We start from the raw sequence: 20,784 nt of genomic DNA on the forward strand, positions 1-20,784 counted from the left end.
CGTCGACCAAAACGGAGAAACCCCTGGGGAAAAGGGACCAACACATCCCTGAAATCGATTAATCGAAGGTCGAGAAAACTTTTCACCATTATAATAACAATAGTTGAAGTAATCGTGAACTTGCGTTACTTAAACTCTTCGTAAGAGGTTTATGTAAACTTTACAACAATTCTTAAAAAACTAGCCTTACTTGTGTGCAGTATGAAAGGCAATAAAAATCATAATTTGAAAATCAGGTGGAAAACAAATTAAAAAACTACAAACTCTAATATTTACGAACTTTGATCAAAAATGAATATATTCATATATTTTGCCTTCAATTAATTTAATTAATTTTTGAAAATTTAAAGACTTTCTTAAAAAGATCTAATAAATCACGTCCTATGTTTGCCCTTAGTAAAAACGCCAATCTTGTCAGAGTAATTTGACGGTTTAGGGATGCGATGTGAAAAATCCATTGTTGAAATTTCGCTTTGATAATTAAAAGTAAATGTATGGTGATTAGTGACCGTTAGTCGATGATTATTCCGAAATCGTGAAATGCGGTCAGGTGTGATGTAGGTTTCAGAAAAACATTTTCTTTATCGTGCCAACGTTTCGATCTTTCTTGAGATCATCTTCAGGGCCTGGGATTTACAAGCATTGTTTCAATTTAACAAATACATATAGAATGTGGAAAAAAGTGAATTTATATAATCCAAAAAAAATATTTTTTATATTCAATCAATTTATATTTATATTTCTGTGAGTGGAAATATAGAAATATAAATTGATTGAATATAAAAAATATTTTTTAGCATTGTATAAATTCACTTTTTTCCACATCCTACATGTATTTCTTAAATTGAAACAATGTTTGTAAATTCCAGGCCCTGAAGATGATCTCAATAAAGATCGAAACGTTGTCACGATAAAGAAAATAATTTTCTGAAACCTACATCACACCAGACCGCATCTCAAGATTTCGGAATAATCTTCAAAAGTAAACCAAGATATTTTACTGTAAAAAAATTATTTTCAACTTGAGTTTCAATATTGCTCCATATTCGTCTATTTTTCTATTGTGTAAGACGGAATTCTCCAGAAATTCGGGAGTTTCGCAAGGTTCTGTGTTTGGCCTGATTTGTTTTCTGTGTTCGCTGCTGTGAATGATCTAGCTGCATCTGTCAGAAATGACTTGGCGTATTTTGCAGATGACGCAGAAGACATTAAGCTCGATTAGCAGTGGTCTTTTTTAAATGGTAATAAAATCGTTGACGTGGTGTTTACATTGAAAAGTAATAAATTTGAAAACCATGAACAGCATGTTAAATATTTAGGTTTTTATTTAGATCACAAATTGTTGTGGATGAACTTACTTACCATCTCTCTAAAAAAACTCTCAAATCAATATATGTTATCAGAAAGCTAAAAGCTTAGTTAAATGTATATGGCTTATTAATAATGGCTTATTATGGAATTTTTTATTCATTGGTAACTTATGGTATTGGTTTATGGGAAAGTGCAAGCAATTCCAATAATATTCTTCTTTCACAAAAAAAAAAAAAATCCATAAAAATAGAATCTTACCTATTTATTCATTGTACATTTTTAAAGTTTTTGATGCACATTTGAAATTATCAAGTCTTAAAACTAATAGGGACAAACATAATTACTATCTGAGAGGCAATGACAACATATGTTACAAATTAGCCAGTCTTGAAAAAAAACCCGCCAAAAATATTGACGTGCTTGGTATTAAACTTTGTAATTTAATTACAAAAGAACTAAGCAATCATAAAAACTTCAAAAAATTAAAAGCGCTTTTTTAAGAAAAAACACTGTTCATTGTATAAGAATTTAAAACATGTTTTTCCTAAGTCTTCCTCACATATATATTTTATAACATAAATTGTTCAATACAAATAAAAAATAAACTAAATCAAACTAAATCTTTAACCTAACAAGCGGAGGGAACAGGAGGGGATCTAATAATATTAGATAAGTATCCGAGTGTTGTCTTTTAGAGCTAGAGCTGAATTTGTCAGTTTATATAGAAGAAGTTTATATAGAATAGTGAAAATCCGATATAGGTAAAACTAAGCATTCATTTAGGTCTCGAGATGAGATCACGAGGCCATAGACGATTCAGTCGGCCGCGGCGAAACAACGGTTGAATGGAGATTTAACCTAGCAATCAGAAAGAACCTATGAAAATGAAACTGTACCAGCAACAGTGACCTAATACTTGTGAGAAGAAAGATTGAGTCGATTGCACTGAACTAGAGAACAAGGAAGATACAATAAGCCAAAAGGCTGCAGTGCCTCGGGAGCACAAACCCCGCTTCCTAGTTTCATCATCATCATCATCATTCAGTCGGTATATCGGGAAGTATGGTTAAGGAAAGTTGGGTTACTAAGGGATTGAGATGACCACTGAGGGAGGAATTTGTTGTATTTGGAACATGGAAAACATAAGGGATGTTGCGGTCATGATGAAAGGTACGATCGGAAACATAGAAACATTTCCAATACAATGGAGGGTCTTCAACTGGAAGGATAACCTCATACAGAAAGTCATTGTCAGTTTGAGTTATGTGTTGTATTGAGTCCGGAAAATAAAGCAGGTTTATGGTTATAAAATAAAAACAATTAAATAAATGATTTTAAACATTTGGTATTGATTGATACTATCCATCACTCTCAATACATTTCACCCAAACTTCTTATACCCTCTGAATAGAATTTTGATTTTTTATTATTAATAAATTTTGTAACTACTTTTGATCGATTAATTTTTTATATTGTAAAAGGTCGTCCAGGTTTCTGAAAAAATGGCAGTTGTAGACGAGAGGTCTGGAGAATGTGAAGGGTGTGCGGAATCTCATAACCAAGATGCAACAGTTTTCATGTTGTCACATGTGAGACCTGGAGCCGAGCATTGTTGTGTTTTCCGATTTGCCAAAGACTACTTCAATAATGCCAATTTCTGGTACATTGCTTAAATATGAGAGCAATACGTTTCGGGATGATTGTTTCGCCAGGATTCAAAAAGCTGTAATGTCCAAATGAGGCCAACCAAAGAGTCACCATCACCTTTTTGGGGGCTTTGGTAAATGTGTTGCTGCTTCACCTTCGAGCCAGTCCAGAACGCCTGCTGGTATCGAAGAGAATCCACTTTTCATTACAAGTAACAATTTTAACCAGAAAAAGTTCGTGCGCAAACTTCGTAACTATGATTTTTTTGGCAGTTAATGCTTGAGGATCCCGATTTTCAGGCTTTCCCCCCCTTTTTAATTGATTTAAAGTGAACAGCGACGATCGATTTTCTAAGATGTGCCAGGATTTTCTTCAACCAAAGCTCGAATAACATCATCATCTAGGGAAGGAATCCTCCGACGACCTTCTTTGTCTTCAAGGCTAAGTCTCCCTTTTAAATTTTTTAAAACATCTCAGAACCGTGTTCTCAGTCACACTGCCATCGCCCATCGACTTACATAATGTTTCTGGCTGTTTGGGCACCATTTCGACCGAGTTTAAACTCGTAAAACGAAATTATTGGAAAATCACGCGTTGACATCTTTGTACAGACTGCTGAATAAATTTGTATTTTATTGTTGCGGGATGACTTAAATGTTAATGACTTAAAACTCACCTTACTGTATTTTTTGGACAGTTTATTTGAAAAAATAAATAAATAAATAAAACCCGTATTATTTTCCAGACAACCCAATAGATACGTCTTTTTTGTTGAGGGACGTATTAAATGTTAATGACTTAAAATTCACTTTACTGTATTTTTTTAAAGAAGTTTTTTGAAAGACAATATAAAAAACCCGTATTATTATTCCAGACAACTCAATAAATAAGTTTTTTTATTGTTGAGGAATGACTTAAATGTTAATGACTTAAAACTCACTTTACTGTATTTTTTTGGACAGTTTTTTGAAAAAAAATAATTAAAACCCGTATTATTTTCCAGACAACCCAATAGATTCGTATTTTATTGTTGCGGGATGACTTAAATGTTAATGACTTAAAATTCATTTTACTGTATATTTTTAGAAGTTGTTTGAAAGATAATATGAAAAACCCTTATTATTTTCCAGACAACCCATAAATAAGTCTTTTATTGTTGCGGGAGGAATTAAATGTTAATTACTTAAAATGCACTTTACTGTATTCTTTTGGACAGTATTTTGAAAAAAAAATTGAAACCCGTGTTATTTTCCAGACAACCCAACAAATTCGTATTTAATTGTTGAGGGATGACTTAAATGCTAATGACTTAAAATTCACTTTACTGTATTTTTCTTTGGACTTGTTAAATTGTTGACATTTTCAGTAAAAAAAATTAGAATGAACTTTTAACTATCTTTAGGGTACTAGGTTTATAAACAAACCTGCAGTTATCTCCTTATTAAGTTTTGATATTTGTCTGTTTTTGTAAATTTACATTTTTAGTTGTAAACAGTGGAACGCGAGTATTTCAAGGAAGCACAGAAATTTAAATATTTATTGCTCAACGTTTAGTCTGAAGAAAACAGGTTGTGTTTGCGGTTTGGTCGTCTCTTTCTGATTAATTTTAAAAGTGTTGTATGTGAAATAATTATTTCTAGGTGAGCAGAAGTGTTAATGTATGTGCCTATTATGCTTAATTATTGCCTATTATTTAGTATAGTTTTGACGTGCAACATTTGCAGTACATTTAGTATATTAGCTCATATATTTCTAGTCTGTTTTTTTGCTTTTTTAAGTTTCTATGTCAGATGTAAACATGTGTTAATAAGCGTGATAATTACGTTTTATCGATAGCAGAAGTGTTCTGTCGGATTAGTGATTAGGAAGATCGTGAGTGGAAATTCGCCGGGATTAGATTTAAATTGCGATTGCCGGCTCGGATTTGCGAAGGAGCGATTGCGCAAAAATGACTGAAACTGCCTTGGACAACCCACGGCTGACTCGTTCGTGTAACCGGCTTTTAAAAATCTGTGACAATTTGACCACGCCAGACTCCGCGGCTTTCTGGACCCGACGTAGCAGCAGGTGGAAGGGGGTCCCCCCAGTGCCGATTAGGATATCTCATGGCAAAGATAAGAACAGGCCACCCCGTGGCTTTCGTCTGTCGTTTGTGTCAGTTTTGGCTGAGATACCGGGCCGGCGAGTTTGGTTTTAAAAAGATGCCGATCCAAAACGGTGGAAAGCACGTGCTCGTCTGGGAACAGCCGGGCCTCGATGAAGAAGAAAGGGTGGTGAAGCCGAAAGGTATTTCCATTTATCATTCTATATTTTGTACAGTGGTGATGAGTGCATTAGGCCGATAAAATTTATCTTCTCCCTCTACGCAGATAATAACTCCAATCGTTCTAAAGACAGAGAATAAACAAACCGCATTTTCCGTGTTATTTGTACAAATGTCTATACTCCTATCTCCACAATTAAGTCGGTCGAGTGTTTGTCTCTAAATATTCCACATTTATAACAAACCCTTATTGAAACGAACCAGAAATTTATTTATTTCTCGCAATACATTCTGTGGTGTTCGTGAATAAATGTAAAAAAAAGAGATTGTATTAATTTTTATAATAGTTAAATCGTGTTAAATTAGGCATTTTCGTCCAACTATTCTTGCTGTTTTGGTCTGCCAGACACGTTTTGGCATTTCGCCATCTTCAGTTCTCAGGGTAATAAGCTGAGAAGATAGGTACACAAATAGATGTATAGATAGCAAAATGGAGTGAGGAAAGAGAGCGAGAGAGAGTGAGAGAGAGAGAGAGAGAGAGAGAGAGAGAGAGAAAATGAATGCATTTTATTTAGTAGAATTTTGTCATTCTTATATTCAACGACATTAAAGCAATTACTGTCATCCAGAAGAGTTAACGTCCAACTACCCGTTGGGTGTCGAGGACAAGGGATCAAACCACTTTAGAATACATTTTTCATATGTATTATATCAGAGAGATAAATGAGAATGTGGGAACGTAAGAGGGAGAGAAAAAAAGAGAAAGAGAGAGGATAGGAGAGAGATAGAGATAGTGAGTGGGAGAGGGAAAGCTAAAGAGCGAATGAGGGAGAAAGAATGTGAGGAGAGGACAGGAGAGAAAGAGAGAGAAAGAGAGAGGAGAGGGAGTGAGGGAGAGAAATGAAGGGAGGGAATGAGCGATTGAGAGAGGAAGAGAGCAAAGAGAAGACATGAGAGAAAGAGAGAGAGAGTGAAAGAAAATCAGTGAGAGTGAATGAGAGAAAGGAGAGAGAGAGAAAGAGAAAGAGAGAAAGAGGGAGGAAGAGAGCAAAGAGAAGACATGAGAGAAAGAGAGAGAGTGAAAGAAAGTCAGTGAGAGTGAATGAGAGAAAGTAGAGAGAGAAAGAGAAAGAGAAAGAGAAAGAGAGAAAGAGGGAGAGAGAGAGAATGAGGAAGTACATGGCCATTCAGTAAACACATACACGCCTTTCGCCCTCAAAGTGTGGTCTGGTCGTTTGCGTTCATTCTGGTGGCGTTTCGCCATCCTAATTGGTTATTAGGGTTATAAGTAGGGCGAGGCAATGATCTAGACGAGTTCTATACCCTGCAGACCCCGCGAGGAAATCTCAGAATCAATTATAATACAATAAACTTTGTGTAATATGATTTTTCCGAGAAATTTAATAGGTTTATTTCTACAAGTTGTCAAATGTCCAGATTATGATGGAAGTTTGTCATATCGGTTTAATCGCTGTTAAATCATGTTGACAATAATCACAGTATTTTTAGATACAAAAGGTTCGATTTTTCTATTTGAGCGATCTATAAAAGAAAACGGGGCAGGCCAAGTTGTCCAGGGAAGGTCAAACTTAACTTGATAATTGTTTTCACTTAAAGACTTGAAAATTTAAGATGGAATAAATATTGTTTACTACACATTCTCCCTGTATTCAAAAATTTAACGGTAAATTTAATTTTTTTCCCATTTCGAAATCCTTAAAATCTTTTGGGCAGATCTGGCAAAAAAGTAGGTGTTTATACAACGGTGATCAGGAAAAGTCAAATTTACAAGGCTTTACAATTATTATTTTCTCCTAAAGCTTCTTAGCTAATCTTCTATTGTTGTTAGACAAAAAAACCAAGAAAGATGCAGTAAGAAATTTTATAATCAAGACACATTTTTCTCAATGTTATGATCATAATTGTTTTGTTAATTCTGAACTACCTGAAACGTTTTGAGAATCTTTGGTCGAAAAAAGAAGTGAAGGATAAACGCAGCAAGAATATACGGACCAGAGTGCCCAGATAAAATGAAATTTTAGAAATTTTTTTTCACCAAATAACAAGGTTTGACATTTCTTGTTTTGAACCAAACATGCCCAAAAAATGAATCTTTCTGACTGCAATGATTTTAGATGCATCACGTGTCGTGAATCCTTGCAATCTCTAATATCTTTTTGAAGATATTGTTCATCAGTGTTTATTAAATGCCTTCCAATCTTATCTGAAATTAAAACCTTACTATTTCATTTGGCAAGCAAGTAGTTTGTTTTCAAGAAAGAGGTTTTTGATGGTTTATAAAAGCAAATGTAAAACTGGACTCGTTAGAATTTTTGAAGAATATTTCGCCTTCAGGAATAAAACCTTTGCTAAATAAGGAGAATCATATCTTCCTAATTTTTTTATTCATTAAAGCAAGAATGATTCTGTTTTCGGATATAGGAGCAAATAAAAAATTAACCTTTGGAAATCATTGATAATGCTACTTGATTATTCAAGATCAGTTCTTCATGATTGACCTATTCCTTGTAAAATTTCCATTGTTCCATTGTACAAATAGTATATCAGATTTGATAGGGCTCAAGCTAGATTTGTACTATTTAATCACAAAACGACAGTCAATCGATTCAAGGTTCCGAAAAACAGAACGATTTTCTACATTCGTGAATACTTTTCTACATTGTTATTCCATTAAAAAAATTAATAAAGGCCAACATTGATTCAATGCTTTCTTTTGCCGAAAGAAAATTATGCCCTCGACACAAAGCCGACGGAAAAGCTTTAATATTTCAAATAGGTCCGTTCAAAACTATTAAAATATTACACTAATATACTTAAAGAAATTAATTATGATGTATTTGCATAATTGATTATGTCAATGATGGTTACATGGTCCTATTAATACAAGAATTGCTTTCAATGAATGAATGAATAATGAATAAAAGCTTTATTTACACAAAGTATTTACATAACTTTACATTTCCAAAGAAAAAGCTAAATTGACAATGGCCTTAGCCGTCTGTCGAGTTGCTTTATCAATTTTGAATCTTGAATGAATCCCTATTTTTGTATCTTTAGAATTACCTTTGATTTTAAAAATTGAATTGGTCAACCAGGTATTTTCGGTACCGCAGGGCGTGAGTGAGGTACACCACAAGCTTCCTCCGGTTATCCCTTCCGTTGAGGATTGCAATGACTTCTTCTAGTACCTTTGGCGGAACTCTCTCAGAACGGGGCACACTCCCATGAAGTGGAGTGTGTCCTCCACATAAGGAGCAAATGATGGCGCGGTCCTGTCTACACGGTTGGCAGTTCAGCTGAAGTAATTCACCCCTCGTCCTCAAAACCAGAGACACCTCATAAGCTGTCATATCAGAGCACTCCGTGTAGTTCCGCCCTAAGTGAAAATCCAGTCTTGCGTACAAGTTGTGATGTAAGCTGTTTCTCGCGCAGGTTACCAGATCTTTCCTTTTACTCTCCTCTCATTTTTTTATCAGGTTCGTGATATTAGAGGACTTCAGTTCTTCCCTACTTATTCCTACACCGTACAGCCTACCTAACTCTGACAGCTGCTTGTGCCTTAATATGCCTTTATTTATTACTACGTCGGCCAAAACCTGCGTCAGTCTGTCAGGTGTGTGATTCAGTACTTTACTTATATATTTCAAATGCAAGCTCAAAGTGTGACTGTAGAGTGGTGTGACCGAGCACTCAATATATAGGATGTAGTCTGGGGTACTAGTTGGCAGGCAGAGCAGTTTCTTGATGAAGTATTTCTGTACATTTTCTATTTCCTTCAAGTATAAGTAACCCCAGACCTGCGCACCGTAATATGTTTTCTTTCATCATTGTTAATACTATACATTTAGACGACAGAATTGACCTCTTGGAGGTCCGAAGTCGTCGAATGTAATGTACAATATGCTACAAGTGCCTTTAATCAGTTCTCCAGGAATATAAGTGACGATAGTTTGTAGAAATCATGTTTTCTTTCATCATGGTATTGCTTTTTCTATTTAAATTTCGAGATAAGATGCATTGTTCAAACAATGTTAAAGGACACCAATCGTGTCTTTGTTAAATATATTTACAAAAAGATTTACGGAATAATCTCCATGACGAATGTACATTACAAAACAATTATAAATCTATACGAATTTCTAAAATTTATCATCTCTTTTGGTAAAAAGTAAAGAAAAAGATTCAAGGTTTCCGTACAAAATGGAAAATTAAGAATTGTTCTTGCTAATTGTAAACTGCCGATTTCTTTGCATATTTTAATATTTATGTTGCATGTAACGAGTCATCGTAAATTTTTCCTTTGTAGCCTTAGGTTTCTTCTGTGTAGGAGTGAATTCCGCTCCACCTTCGCCACTTTAATTTTTTTGTTGTCACTATTGACGCATTCGCCTTCGGATGTTTTAATATCTAAGTCTACACGAAAAATTCTACTTAAAAGTATCAATACGACCTTTAAAGTACATTTGACTACAGTTTTTATGTATGCGTACATAGGTGAAATTCCAAATTTCATATCTTCCTACTGAACATATTATCTTTTTATTTATTTTTTACAGTTTATTCGCACACGTGTAAAGTACTTAAAATAGTAAAAAAGCGGCAAGAACTGAACAAAGGAACTTTATAAATATGTGAGGAGGTCACACAGTGGCGAGCCCCTTAAAGAGCAAGTAAATATTGACGAATAAAGAAAAAAACTGACGTTTTATTTAATTCTTAAATTTCTTAGTCACCATGAGGGCCATCGGCATTTCAGTGGATTTGTGAAAAGGGATTGATGTTTTTTCTTATTGCCTTTCGATATTTCTGATACAAGGTCTCGGTGTACAAGGCACTTGATACATATGGTGGCTAACAATTTTTTAGGACTTTTTATTGGAATGTTTGGATTGGGACTTAGAATGCTTGGTTAACCTCCAAAGTTGGATACCGCAAGTCCAGACGGGTTTGAAAACTATGTTGTGTATATAAGCACTAGACATGGTTTTGAATTTTTCTGAATCAGGGGACGGATCGTCAGGAAAAGTGTAGAAGGTTGTTTCAGGGAGGATAGAAATGTATATCCTGAAAGGGCCGGTCCGGGAGTGCTCCCTTGTGAGACCACAGCTTGGATAGTATAGGGGAAATCCTTCTGGCACTGAAGTAACGGTCAGACAGTAAGTTTAAGATTAGGTAGTAAATACTAGGTCCTGCTGAAGGCTTGAGCAATATCAAAGAACGGACATTGATATAATTATCACTATTTCAGACGATTGTCAAATAATTTAAACTGTTTCAGGGATCTATTTGTGCTGCCAATGTTAGTTTTTGATTATGTTAACTCGAGGTATGTTTGGCTTGGAGCAAAGTTCATCTAGTCCAAATTTATAACAATGCAAAATTTGTTTATAAGTGTGCATTAGAAATATCAAGGGTCCAAAGTAACAACCATGAGCTAACAACTATGATTGGTGTTGAAAGTTCACGTTGGCCAACACAGTTTTGCAAGTGTTTATGTCTAATTTCATTTAATTTTATTAAGTTATGCTTTTAGAGTACATTATTCTTCCGTTGAGTCATACTCAAGTCACTGGGGTGATGGGATGTAATTCGGATCAGGGAATCACGGAGGATAGAAATGTCAGTAGTGTATATCGTGAAAGGACAGGTCCATGAATGCTCCCTTGTGAGACCACAGCTTGTACAATATAGGGGCAATCCTTCTGGCACTGAAGTAACGGTCAGACAGGTAAGGTTTTAAGATTAGGTAGAAAAACTAGGTATGCTCTCGCTTCCACAAGTCGCCAGATGCCAAACCCTGTTGAAGGCTTGAACATTATCAAAGAAGCCACACCTGGATATGTCCTTTCACGATATACACTACTGACATTTCTATCCTCCCTGATTCCCTGATCTGAAGTACGTCCCGTCACCCCAGAGACAATAGTTATGACTCAACGGCAGAATAAAATACTCTAAAAGCATAACACAACAGTGCAATAAAAGGCAAAAACAGCAATTAGTAGATCTAATTATTTATTTGTTTTTGTATCCTGTACATGTTGTAAACACCCCTTGCACTTCTCCTGGAGGACACATTTCTCGAGAAAACATCATTTGCTGATATTTTCAGGTGCGGGATGAAGTCAGAGACATAGTAGGGAGCTTTGACATTAATTCCTCTAATGACTTTTGGAGGGATTCTGCTACGTACGCCCAAATAGTTCGAATTATTTGTAATTTTGTCGAGCGTTTCTTTGTTTGTCATATCTGACTATGATCCAAGCAGTCTTATTAGTTGTCCAGGTCTTCTGTTCAGTTCTGGTCACTCTGCGGTCCAGGTATCGTAAATATATCACTTGTACGGATGTCGGTCATTCTACGTTGTCAGAGTACAGATTGTGTTTTTAACACAAAAGTGATAAAATTGGTGCATTCCTTCTCGTTCAATTTTATATTTTTGCGATCTACGATGAGCTCGGATCGTCCTGGGTATTGGCCATGGCTAATATAGAATCCAAGCTTGTACATAATATTGCGATTTTTTCCGCATAAGTTGACAAGCAGGTGTTGGAATGATCTGGCAGTGTAAATAGTGTACAGAACGGGGCCTAGAATGCTCCCTTGCGGTACGCCGGCTTGGATTTTATCTCCTATAACTCTTTTATTCTGAAGAAGCGATTGGTTAGGTAAGGTTCAGGACTAGGTAATAACGATTAAATAGAAACATTTTTAGTTTGTTGAGAATTCCTGGATGACAGAATCTGTAGAATACTTGGGCCATCTCTAACAATGATCCTAAGCAACTCTTTCTTCTTTAACACGGACGAAATGGTATCTAAAACATTATCGTATTGAAGAATGACAAAAATGAAAGACGAATAATTCCTAGTAGGATTTTATGTAAAATTAGGAAGGGAGTCAAGCGTTTTAGAGTTGTCTTTAGAGGATTTTGCAACTTTGGACATCACTAGAAGAAGAGAGATGGTAGGTTTAGCTTAAATTTATGAAATATTATTGTTTTTCTGTTGGGATAAACAACCACGGTGTTCATATATTTACTATGTTGTTCTGACAAAAATAAAACGAATTAGTTTTCAAATAAGACGCAATTCAAGAAATGTTGCATGATCATTTTCCTCCCAGAGATTTCTTACAACTATTCTCTTTGTTCAGTTACATACATGTTCATTGGACAATAAATTACGCTAGAGTTTGCCAGGCAAATAAAAATATATAGCGCTATGCTCTGCAAGCAATGTAACGTCAGATCTTTCTCGTTGCATAATAAAAAAGCATTTTGTGACATTGTATCTTTTATGAATTTTACATTTTTTTAAATAATTAAATATAAAGGCCTTTCCTTGTTTGTATATTGAAAATATACGTGTCCGAACCGGTTTTGTGTTGTTGCGAAGGCCGATCAAAGAAAATCCATAAAGTTGATTGTTGGGCAACATTTGCGATCTATTTTTCATTAGTGATCTGGAATAATTGTCTTTGTTTGATAATCGTAAAAACATGTATCGATCCTAACGGAATGAATTATTGCCTTTTCTATTTTGACAGGAGTTTATTTACATTCAAGTATGTAAACAAACATTGCATAATAAGTACGTAAGTCCTACTGATTCCTTATCGGGTTTTTAACCGCATATTCTGAAATTTAAAATGAAAAAGGATTTTTTTTTAAATTTTGGTTTGTCTAATTTTACGTTTAATATCTACTCAATTTTCTACACTTCGAATAGAATTGAACCTTTGATACATATTTGTCATTTATCTATACGATTTGTGGTCTCGGTTTAACACACATTTTCTGCTTAAAACGTAAATCAAAAATGGTAAAAAGGGGGGAAAATTCGAGAAGTGGGTTGAGATGGGAAGTTGGTGCCGAGTGGATCGAAGTCACGATAGTTCAAGTGGTTGAGCAGCGGCGTATTTAGCCGAAGGTCGTGGGTTCGAATCCTGCTCGTGACACTGACTTTTTTATCTCAACCAATACCTTACATAAAGATTAGTGGGTTATTTTTAAATTCCCACCAAAGAATATGTTTTACTGTCAATCAATGATGTTCTCAGGAAAACCATAAGAACCTTAAATATTATTTCCGACCACCGAATATGTGTGAGATTTTGGTATCTATGAGGAACAACCAAGGACTAGAATTGATATAAACCTTGTAAAATCAATGCAATCAAATTTCAGATGGTTACTATAACTACTAGGTTCTAAAGCAGCAGAAACAATCTTGTGCGTTTATTGCCAGGAATAAGAAGTAACGGCGGAATATGTCCTTTGTCGGTCAAACTATATGTTCCAGAGCCCTTATCAAAGATTTGGTATCTGAAAAAAGCATATACTTAACGAAGAGTAATATATAACAATGTAGATTGCACGATAGACCAATATTAATTTCGGTTCATAAGATCGTAAAGAGGCTGACTTGTTTTAACCTTAACCTTAATTCAATTGATTAATCTTTTATGAAAGGCTTTGTTCGAAATGAAAAAGTTAGTGCCACGAGCGGGATTCGAACCCACGACCTTCGGCTAACTCAAGTGGTAGAGAAGCGGCTTATTTAGCCGAAGGTCGTGGGTTCGAATCTCGCTCGTGACACTTAATTTTTTATTTCAACTAATACCTTACATAAAGATTAATTAATTGGAAGTATATCAAAGATTTGACGCTCTTGAAGAGTAAGGCTGCTGAAAAAAAGGCCTTGATTTATAGTTTGTTTTAAAATTTAATTTAATTTTTTTAATTTGTGGTGATTAGTGACCGTTAATTGATATTTATTTAGAAATCGTGAGATGCGGTCTGGTGTGATGTAGGTTTCAGAAAAACATTTTCTTTATCGTGCCAACGTTTCGATCTTGATTGAGATCATCTTCAGAGCTCAAAGTGTTTGTCTTCTGTGTAATTGTGAATGGCGCCCCCACGTGAGCACTCTCGACATGACACGCAAGAATGGCACAATTACACAGAAGACAAACACTTTGAGCTCTGAAGATGATCTCAATCAAGATCGAAACGTTGGCACGATAAAGAAAATGTTTTTCTGAAACCTACATCTCACCAGACCGCATCTCACGATTTCTAAATAAAAATCTTGATCTATAGTCTGATCAAGTCCAGCTAAGGAGTCGATACGAATTCTTATGATACTTAAAGCTCTACGTGTCTCATAGAATTTTTTTAGACAAATCAAAAATTTGCTTAATAATAAAGCACATGTAGGCTAAACTACGCAAAATATCAAGAAAAACTAGATTTTTGAGACCCACTAGGTAGAAATGACCGGTCATCAAAATATTTGCATTTCAACTAGATATCAATGTGTAAATTTTCAGAAAAAATTCTAGTTAAAACACACGCAAAAGACGTTAAAGATAAACAAAAGTAATAAGGGTGTAGGACGGTTATATAAACGTATGACGAACTGTTTTTTAAAAAAGATCGAGTCCGCATTTCGACGTCGTAAATCACAAGTCCCTAACAATAGCACAAGCTATTTATTTTCTTCTCTTGTACTTTTTATTTTTACAGTTGGTTTGTTCTGAAGGGGGAATGACGTAATGCCCAAGTTGCACCGGGTCTTAGAGGACAGGGCACGTTTCCGGCCTGTGATCATGATGAAAACTCGAAAAAAAATTATTTCTTCCAGTTGAGGAAAAGTCTGCTCGTACAAGCTCAATTTCAAAAGTTGAACGTGATAAATAATAGAATTTTTTTTTATGTGATTCATGATTTTAATTAATCTAGACTTCGTACTTTTCGAAACGTTTCAACAGACAACCGTACGATCTTTAAATAGTCTAACTTGTTTATATCATCCATTGTTTAACAAATGACAAAAAAAAAAAAAGTTTGATAAGGGTTCGACTAATAAATAAATATATACCTTTACATGATAATACTTATCGTTTCTCTTATTTACAATGTTTTAATTATGTCCACGTGTAAAAAGTTCAGTTTTATAACTCAACAAAACAATAGTCCAAACTTATACTTTGTTCAATCCGATTATTTATAATTTTTAATTCAGTTGCAAAGACTTCTGAGTTCGATCTAATTACATTTAGCCAAAAACTTGTCGTTTTCTTACTTATATTTACAATTTTGCCATTAGAATCACATTCGTCCTATTCCAATGGATGATGATGATGGATGGAAGTGGGGTTTTTGTTCTCCTAGCACTGCAGCTTATTGTACTTTCCTAGTTTCTTAGCTCAAGGCAATCGACTCGAAAGTTGCTACAATTTCTTTTCTGAGTTTTCTTTGTATCCCAGGTTTTGTCTCCATTGAGCAGTTGCTTCACATGCGAAGATGATATGGGCCATGTTCCTTCCTAGTCATTTCATAATCTACAAATGGTATCATTATTGAAAATGCCCATTGTGTGTAGATGTTTCCTCAGATGAAGGTGACCGGTTAATTGTCTATCACTCCTCTGAGTTTAGCCCTCTCTAATTGTAGCAGTTAGTTTGCCAGTCTTGGTGAGGGTTTATTAGCATAAGTTAACTGTGTCAAGCGCCAAGAGAGTTTATGCACTTTTCCTTCTTGTACCCATTGTTATCCCAAGAATAGGTTCAGGGCCTATATTTAGCATTGCAGATCGTCCTCTGGCCAGTTGTCTGCCTTTTCATCACCCAGAATCTGTCTAGTGTCTTGGTACTCAAGATATCATCAGGTTATTGTGTTTCAATTCAAGGAGAGTAGAGGATGTATTTGGGATGTCTGAGTTCAAGAGGAGGTACATGATTGGTCCGAGCACCTTGCCCTGTGGACACCCGGTTCGTAGTCGGAGTAGTCCGGACCCTTGGCAAACTCGGGAAAAAATATCCTGCGAGGAAGGAACGAAGGATTAGGTAAAAACTATAAAATGTATGGAAGGACGCGCTTAGTGTGTATGTGAGACGTGCTATACGAAGTCGAATGATTGTGACTCCTGACACCTTCTGGATTATGGGGTGTTGAGGACGAAAGACAAATCGTTAGTGTGGGTGAAGTTTGAAAGAATTGAGACTAGGGATCAACCGTTTTAAGAGGATCCCCTCCAATATTTTTGAGAAGAGGGTCTGAAAAAGAAGCGCCTCATTTACGTCATCATTTGGACGTATGGCAACGAACTTTGAGGTTTAACCAAACGTCCCAGCCAACAAAGTATCCAATCTACACACAATGTCAGTGCTCCTTTCTACATTATCCAATATTACCATCCACCGCGACCTTAATACCCAATATGTCCTTGAAGTAGGCCAAACCTGCTACAAGAAGTTTTACAAACGATTAACCTGTCGCGCAAACTATCTTCACAGAAACCTTGTAGGTGCCTCACCCTGCTTATAACCCAGACCAAACACTAAAGATGGCAAAATACTGAAACGCATGTGACTGAGCGAAAATGATCGGTGATGACAAAAGTTCAATTGTTGTTCAATGTTCGTTTTCTAAAAAAATTAGCTGCGTGTTTTTTAAATTTAAAGATCGTATAAATAAATTGAAACGATTAACCCAAAATTAAATCAGCCGTCACATCTCGTATTTAATTAATTTATACTATTTTTAGCAATCGTGGGGGACGTTATCTTTAAGGCATCCAATTTTCGTAATCGTGGGCGCGGTAATGGGTTCGAATCTCGGCTTTGCCCTTGGAATTTTTGTTATAAATCGAATAAAAAAAGTTAGATTAACGTTTCCGATCATCTTGATTCGTCTTTGATATATCTGACGGGTTTCGGCATATCTTCAGTGGTTGGTCGGGATATAAGCAGGGTGAGGCATTAGCGCAGATACACTAGAGAACATGATTAAATTACGAAATGTCCGAAAGAAGTTCAATTTGAATTGAGCAAGGGCTGTAGAGTAATATCAGTATCACCCAAGACAAATAGTGGTACATAAAAGAAAAATATGAGGTACTGACCCCGAAACATCATTATAATAATAATAAATTACCATTTTAAATTAGATTAAATTAATTACCACTAAATAGAGTTGTCTTAACTCAACCAATAAATAAAATACACATAACAAAGAAATACTGGCTTATACTAAGAAAAACATAATTAAATTTTTTCTGTTATAGGATGGTTTGGAACAAGGCATGTGGTGACTGTTATGCTGTTCTTGGGAATGGCGAATGCTTACACAATGAGGACAAACATGTCTGTAGCTATAGTCGCCATGGTGAATCAAACAGCGCTACCAAAGGACCCAACGATTGTCACTGATGAGTGTGGAGAGGGTCCATTAATAAACAAAAACGACTCTCATGTGGTAAATTGAATCATAGATTTGTGTTAATTTTGTATTTTAATTGTTGAATTTGTACATTCAGCACCATAAGGATGGTCCTTTCTTATGGAACACAGAAGAGCAGGGGTATATCCTCAGTGCATTTTTCTACGGTTACTGCATCACACAGATACCATGCGGTATCCTGGCAAAGAAGTATGGCTCAAAATGGTTCCTCGGAGGTGGTATGCTCCTCAACTCAGTGTTCGGAATGTTGGTGCCATTGGCTGCCAGTTATGGTCAAGTCAGTCTCATCATCATCAGGTTCATCCAGGGGCTAGGGGAAGGTCCGATTGTCCCTTGCACACATGCCATGCTGGCAAAATGGATTCCTCCTAATGAGCGAAGCCGAATGGGCGCTATCGTCTATGCCGGGGCTCAATTCGGAACAGTCGTCTCGATGCCTCTCAGTGGCATTCTGTCAGATGTGGACGAACTCGGAGGATGGCCTTCCATCTTCTACTTTTTCGGGGTTCTCAGCACCATCTGGGCTGTTGCTTTTCTCCTCACCGTGTACGAAGACCCAGACTCCCATCCGACCATAGATGAGAATGAGAAAAAATACATTATCAGCACTGTCTGGGGCACAGGCGGAGTGTCTGTACGTACACTTTTTTTAAGCACATTGTGAATGTTATCTAAACTGTTCTATTAAATTTTTCAGTCTCCTCCCGTACCCTGGATGTCCATTCTGAAATCAAAGCCTTTCTGGGCCATCCTAATTGCCCACATCGGACAGAACTACGGTTATGAAACTTTAATGACTGAACTGCCAACATTCATGAAGCAAGTTTTGCGATTCAACATAAAGGAGGTAAAACATAAAAGTCAAACTATTGTCCAAATTTATTTTTTTGACAGTAAAACATTTATATAAAACATCAAATGATTGAATGAAAAATACTCTTTCTCGATGAAACTGCTTTTAACTTTTCGAGATCACTCAGTGGCAAAGTAAATATTGTCATAAACAGTTTACTCCTCTCATCGGTCCTGTTTTTCTTTTCTACGGCTGGTCTCTCTCCAAGAAAAACACCCTACTTTGATAGAGTGCTTTTTCTTAATTGTAGAATGTGTCACTTATGATTAAACCAGCAGTTTCATAAAATTCAATGGCCCTTTTACAAAAAACGTTTTAAATTATCATTATGAACAAAAACATTTACCTTCTTTAACTGGTTTTTAACTATTTATTATATATTTGATTATTTTAAAAAAATGTTTAACCTTTATAGAATGGAGTCCTCTCAGCTCTTCCTTACCTTGCTATGTGGTTTTTCTCAGTCTCTTCCAGCTGTCTTGCAGATTACTTAATAACAACAAAGAAATTGTCTCATACGACAACGAGAAAAGTTGCAAATGGATTTGGTAAATTAGTAATTGTATTTATTTATTAAAAAGAAAAAAAAACCCCATCTCAACTGAAAATATTTCAGGACACTTCAGCCCAGCTTTGGCACTGATCCTGGCCTCTTACACTGGTTGCAACCCCTATCTGACCGTTTCAATTCTGACCATCGGTGTTGGCCTGAATGGTGGGATATATTCCGGATTCAAAGTCAACCATCTGGACATCTCACCGAGATTTGCAGGGATACTGATGTCCTTCACAAATTTCAGCGCTAACATGGCCGGCTTGGTCGCACCGATCATAGCAGGTCATATTATCCACGGAAGGGTAAGACTCAGTTATACTATATGAAAGATTTTCCTTTTTGTTTTCATTTTGATTAAAAGTGGCCACTCATGATAAGAGACAAAACATTTAATTTTGCCTGAACAGACTGACAAGCAGATTGTTGATATCATCAGACAAATTACTACCATGAAAAGAGTGAAGTGTTTTGAGATTGTCCCAAGAATTATGAAAAGTGTGTTTTTAAGTTGAAAAATGAAAAGTGTAAACCCCATGTAAATAAAATGACAATAATTTATCAATATCACTAATGATATCGCAGGTATACTCGAGCAATAAAATTTTGAGAGAATCAGCCACTTAATTGTACATTTAATTTATTTTATTCCATAAAATCATAAAAAACAATGATTTTTAAATATGTTTTGGCTGTTAATTGAACTTTATTGAAAAATACTTAAATTTTTATTATTATTTATTAAATAAAATAATTTCTGTCATACAAGTGGGTTTGATACCCAACTTCCCATTGGTTTTCATGTACCATGGTTCAAACCACTTTACCCTAACCACTCAGCCACTGTTATCATTTAATATTTAATTTTTTAAAAAAATATTTGACCATTATTATTAAAATAAATTTTAATTGTGCACACAATAGTAATAAAATTTGTATTTAGCCCACACAAGCTGCATGGAGGGAGGTGTTCTTCGTAGCGTCTTCTGTCTATATAGTCTGTAATATCTTCTACCTCGTTTTTGCGACGAGCAAGAGGCAGCCCTGGGATGACCCGTCCAAAGATAAGCCCACGCCGAGCAAAGATATCGTCGAAAGCGTTCACTGAGACTGTCGATTACGCTGTGATGAAAGCGGAGATCCTTTTTTTTTTATTTAAGTCAACAGACTGATTCGTGCCTTAAACAGGGTATAATCATTATTTAGTAACTCGAAACCTCCTCAGACTTGTATTCATTACTCAGAATGGATGTCATTGTTCAATAATTATTTGTAATATTTGTTTTAATTGTTATATTGTACAGAAAGTTTTTAACATGTATATAAAAATGTATAGCTATAGGTTTTTACTTGCACATATTGTATTTATTTGTCTGGATTTTTGTTTTGTTTTTATATTTTGCCTTTTTGTTTAATTTTGACTTTTTATTTTATTTTATTTTTTAAATATCAAAAAGTTTAATGTACCTGTGGAGAAATACTTTCAAGATTATTTCTATGAACAATCCAAAATTTATTCAAGTACATTCCTTTTGAATATTTGAATATATTTTATTTTTATTATGAATAGATTTCAGCCCTGTATTTTTATTTTTATTTTTTATATTGCATAGTCAAAATTTTAGAAACAACTAGTGATTTTCTATTTGCCTATGAAAAAAAAAGATTTTGCCATACATTATTTTGCAATGAAATACACTGTGTATTATAATAATATATAAAATAAATGTAAAGAAAAACAATTTGGGGTTTTCCTGAAGTGTTATTTTTTTAAAACTGGAAATTTGAAAGCACACCCAGTCGAATGAGTGAGATCTGAAATAAAGACTAATTTTTACAAGAATTGCCTTTATTTATTTATATATATATTTCTTTTTTTTCACAAAATT

General features: G+C 35.2%; 1 protein-coding gene across 2 annotated transcripts in view; it reads left to right on the forward strand.

Annotated features, from left to right (window-relative positions):
* Positions 1-20,738, forward strand: part of LOC106664824 (putative inorganic phosphate cotransporter) — a 98,321-nt gene extending 77,583 nt beyond the window's left edge. Inside the window, exons 1-7 of one of the 2 annotated variants that reach the window (XM_014390842.2) lie at positions 4,887-5,244; positions 17,314-17,504; positions 17,566-18,123; positions 18,187-18,336; positions 18,758-18,890; positions 18,959-19,200; positions 19,839-20,738. In XM_014390842.2, the coding sequence (XP_014246328.1) occupies positions 5,064-5,244; positions 17,314-17,504; positions 17,566-18,123; positions 18,187-18,336; positions 18,758-18,890; positions 18,959-19,200; positions 19,839-20,003 (1,620 nt within the window). In that variant the 5' untranslated portion in view covers positions 4,887-5,063 and the 3' untranslated portion in view covers positions 20,004-20,738. Of the gene's footprint in view, positions 1-4,886; positions 5,245-17,313; positions 17,505-17,565; positions 18,124-18,186; positions 18,337-18,757; positions 18,891-18,958; positions 19,201-19,838 lie in introns of those variants that run through there. The other variant, XM_014390843.2, reaches the window with a different exon arrangement.
* Positions 20,739-20,784: the final 46 nt, after the last annotated feature.

The sequence above is a fragment of the Cimex lectularius genome, unplaced genomic scaffold, assembly GCF_000648675.2.
Source record: "Cimex lectularius strain Harlan isolate CLEC.00 unplaced genomic scaffold, Clec_2.1 scaffold137, whole genome shotgun sequence".
NCBI lineage: Eukaryota > Metazoa > Arthropoda > Insecta > Hemiptera > Cimicidae > Cimex > Cimex lectularius.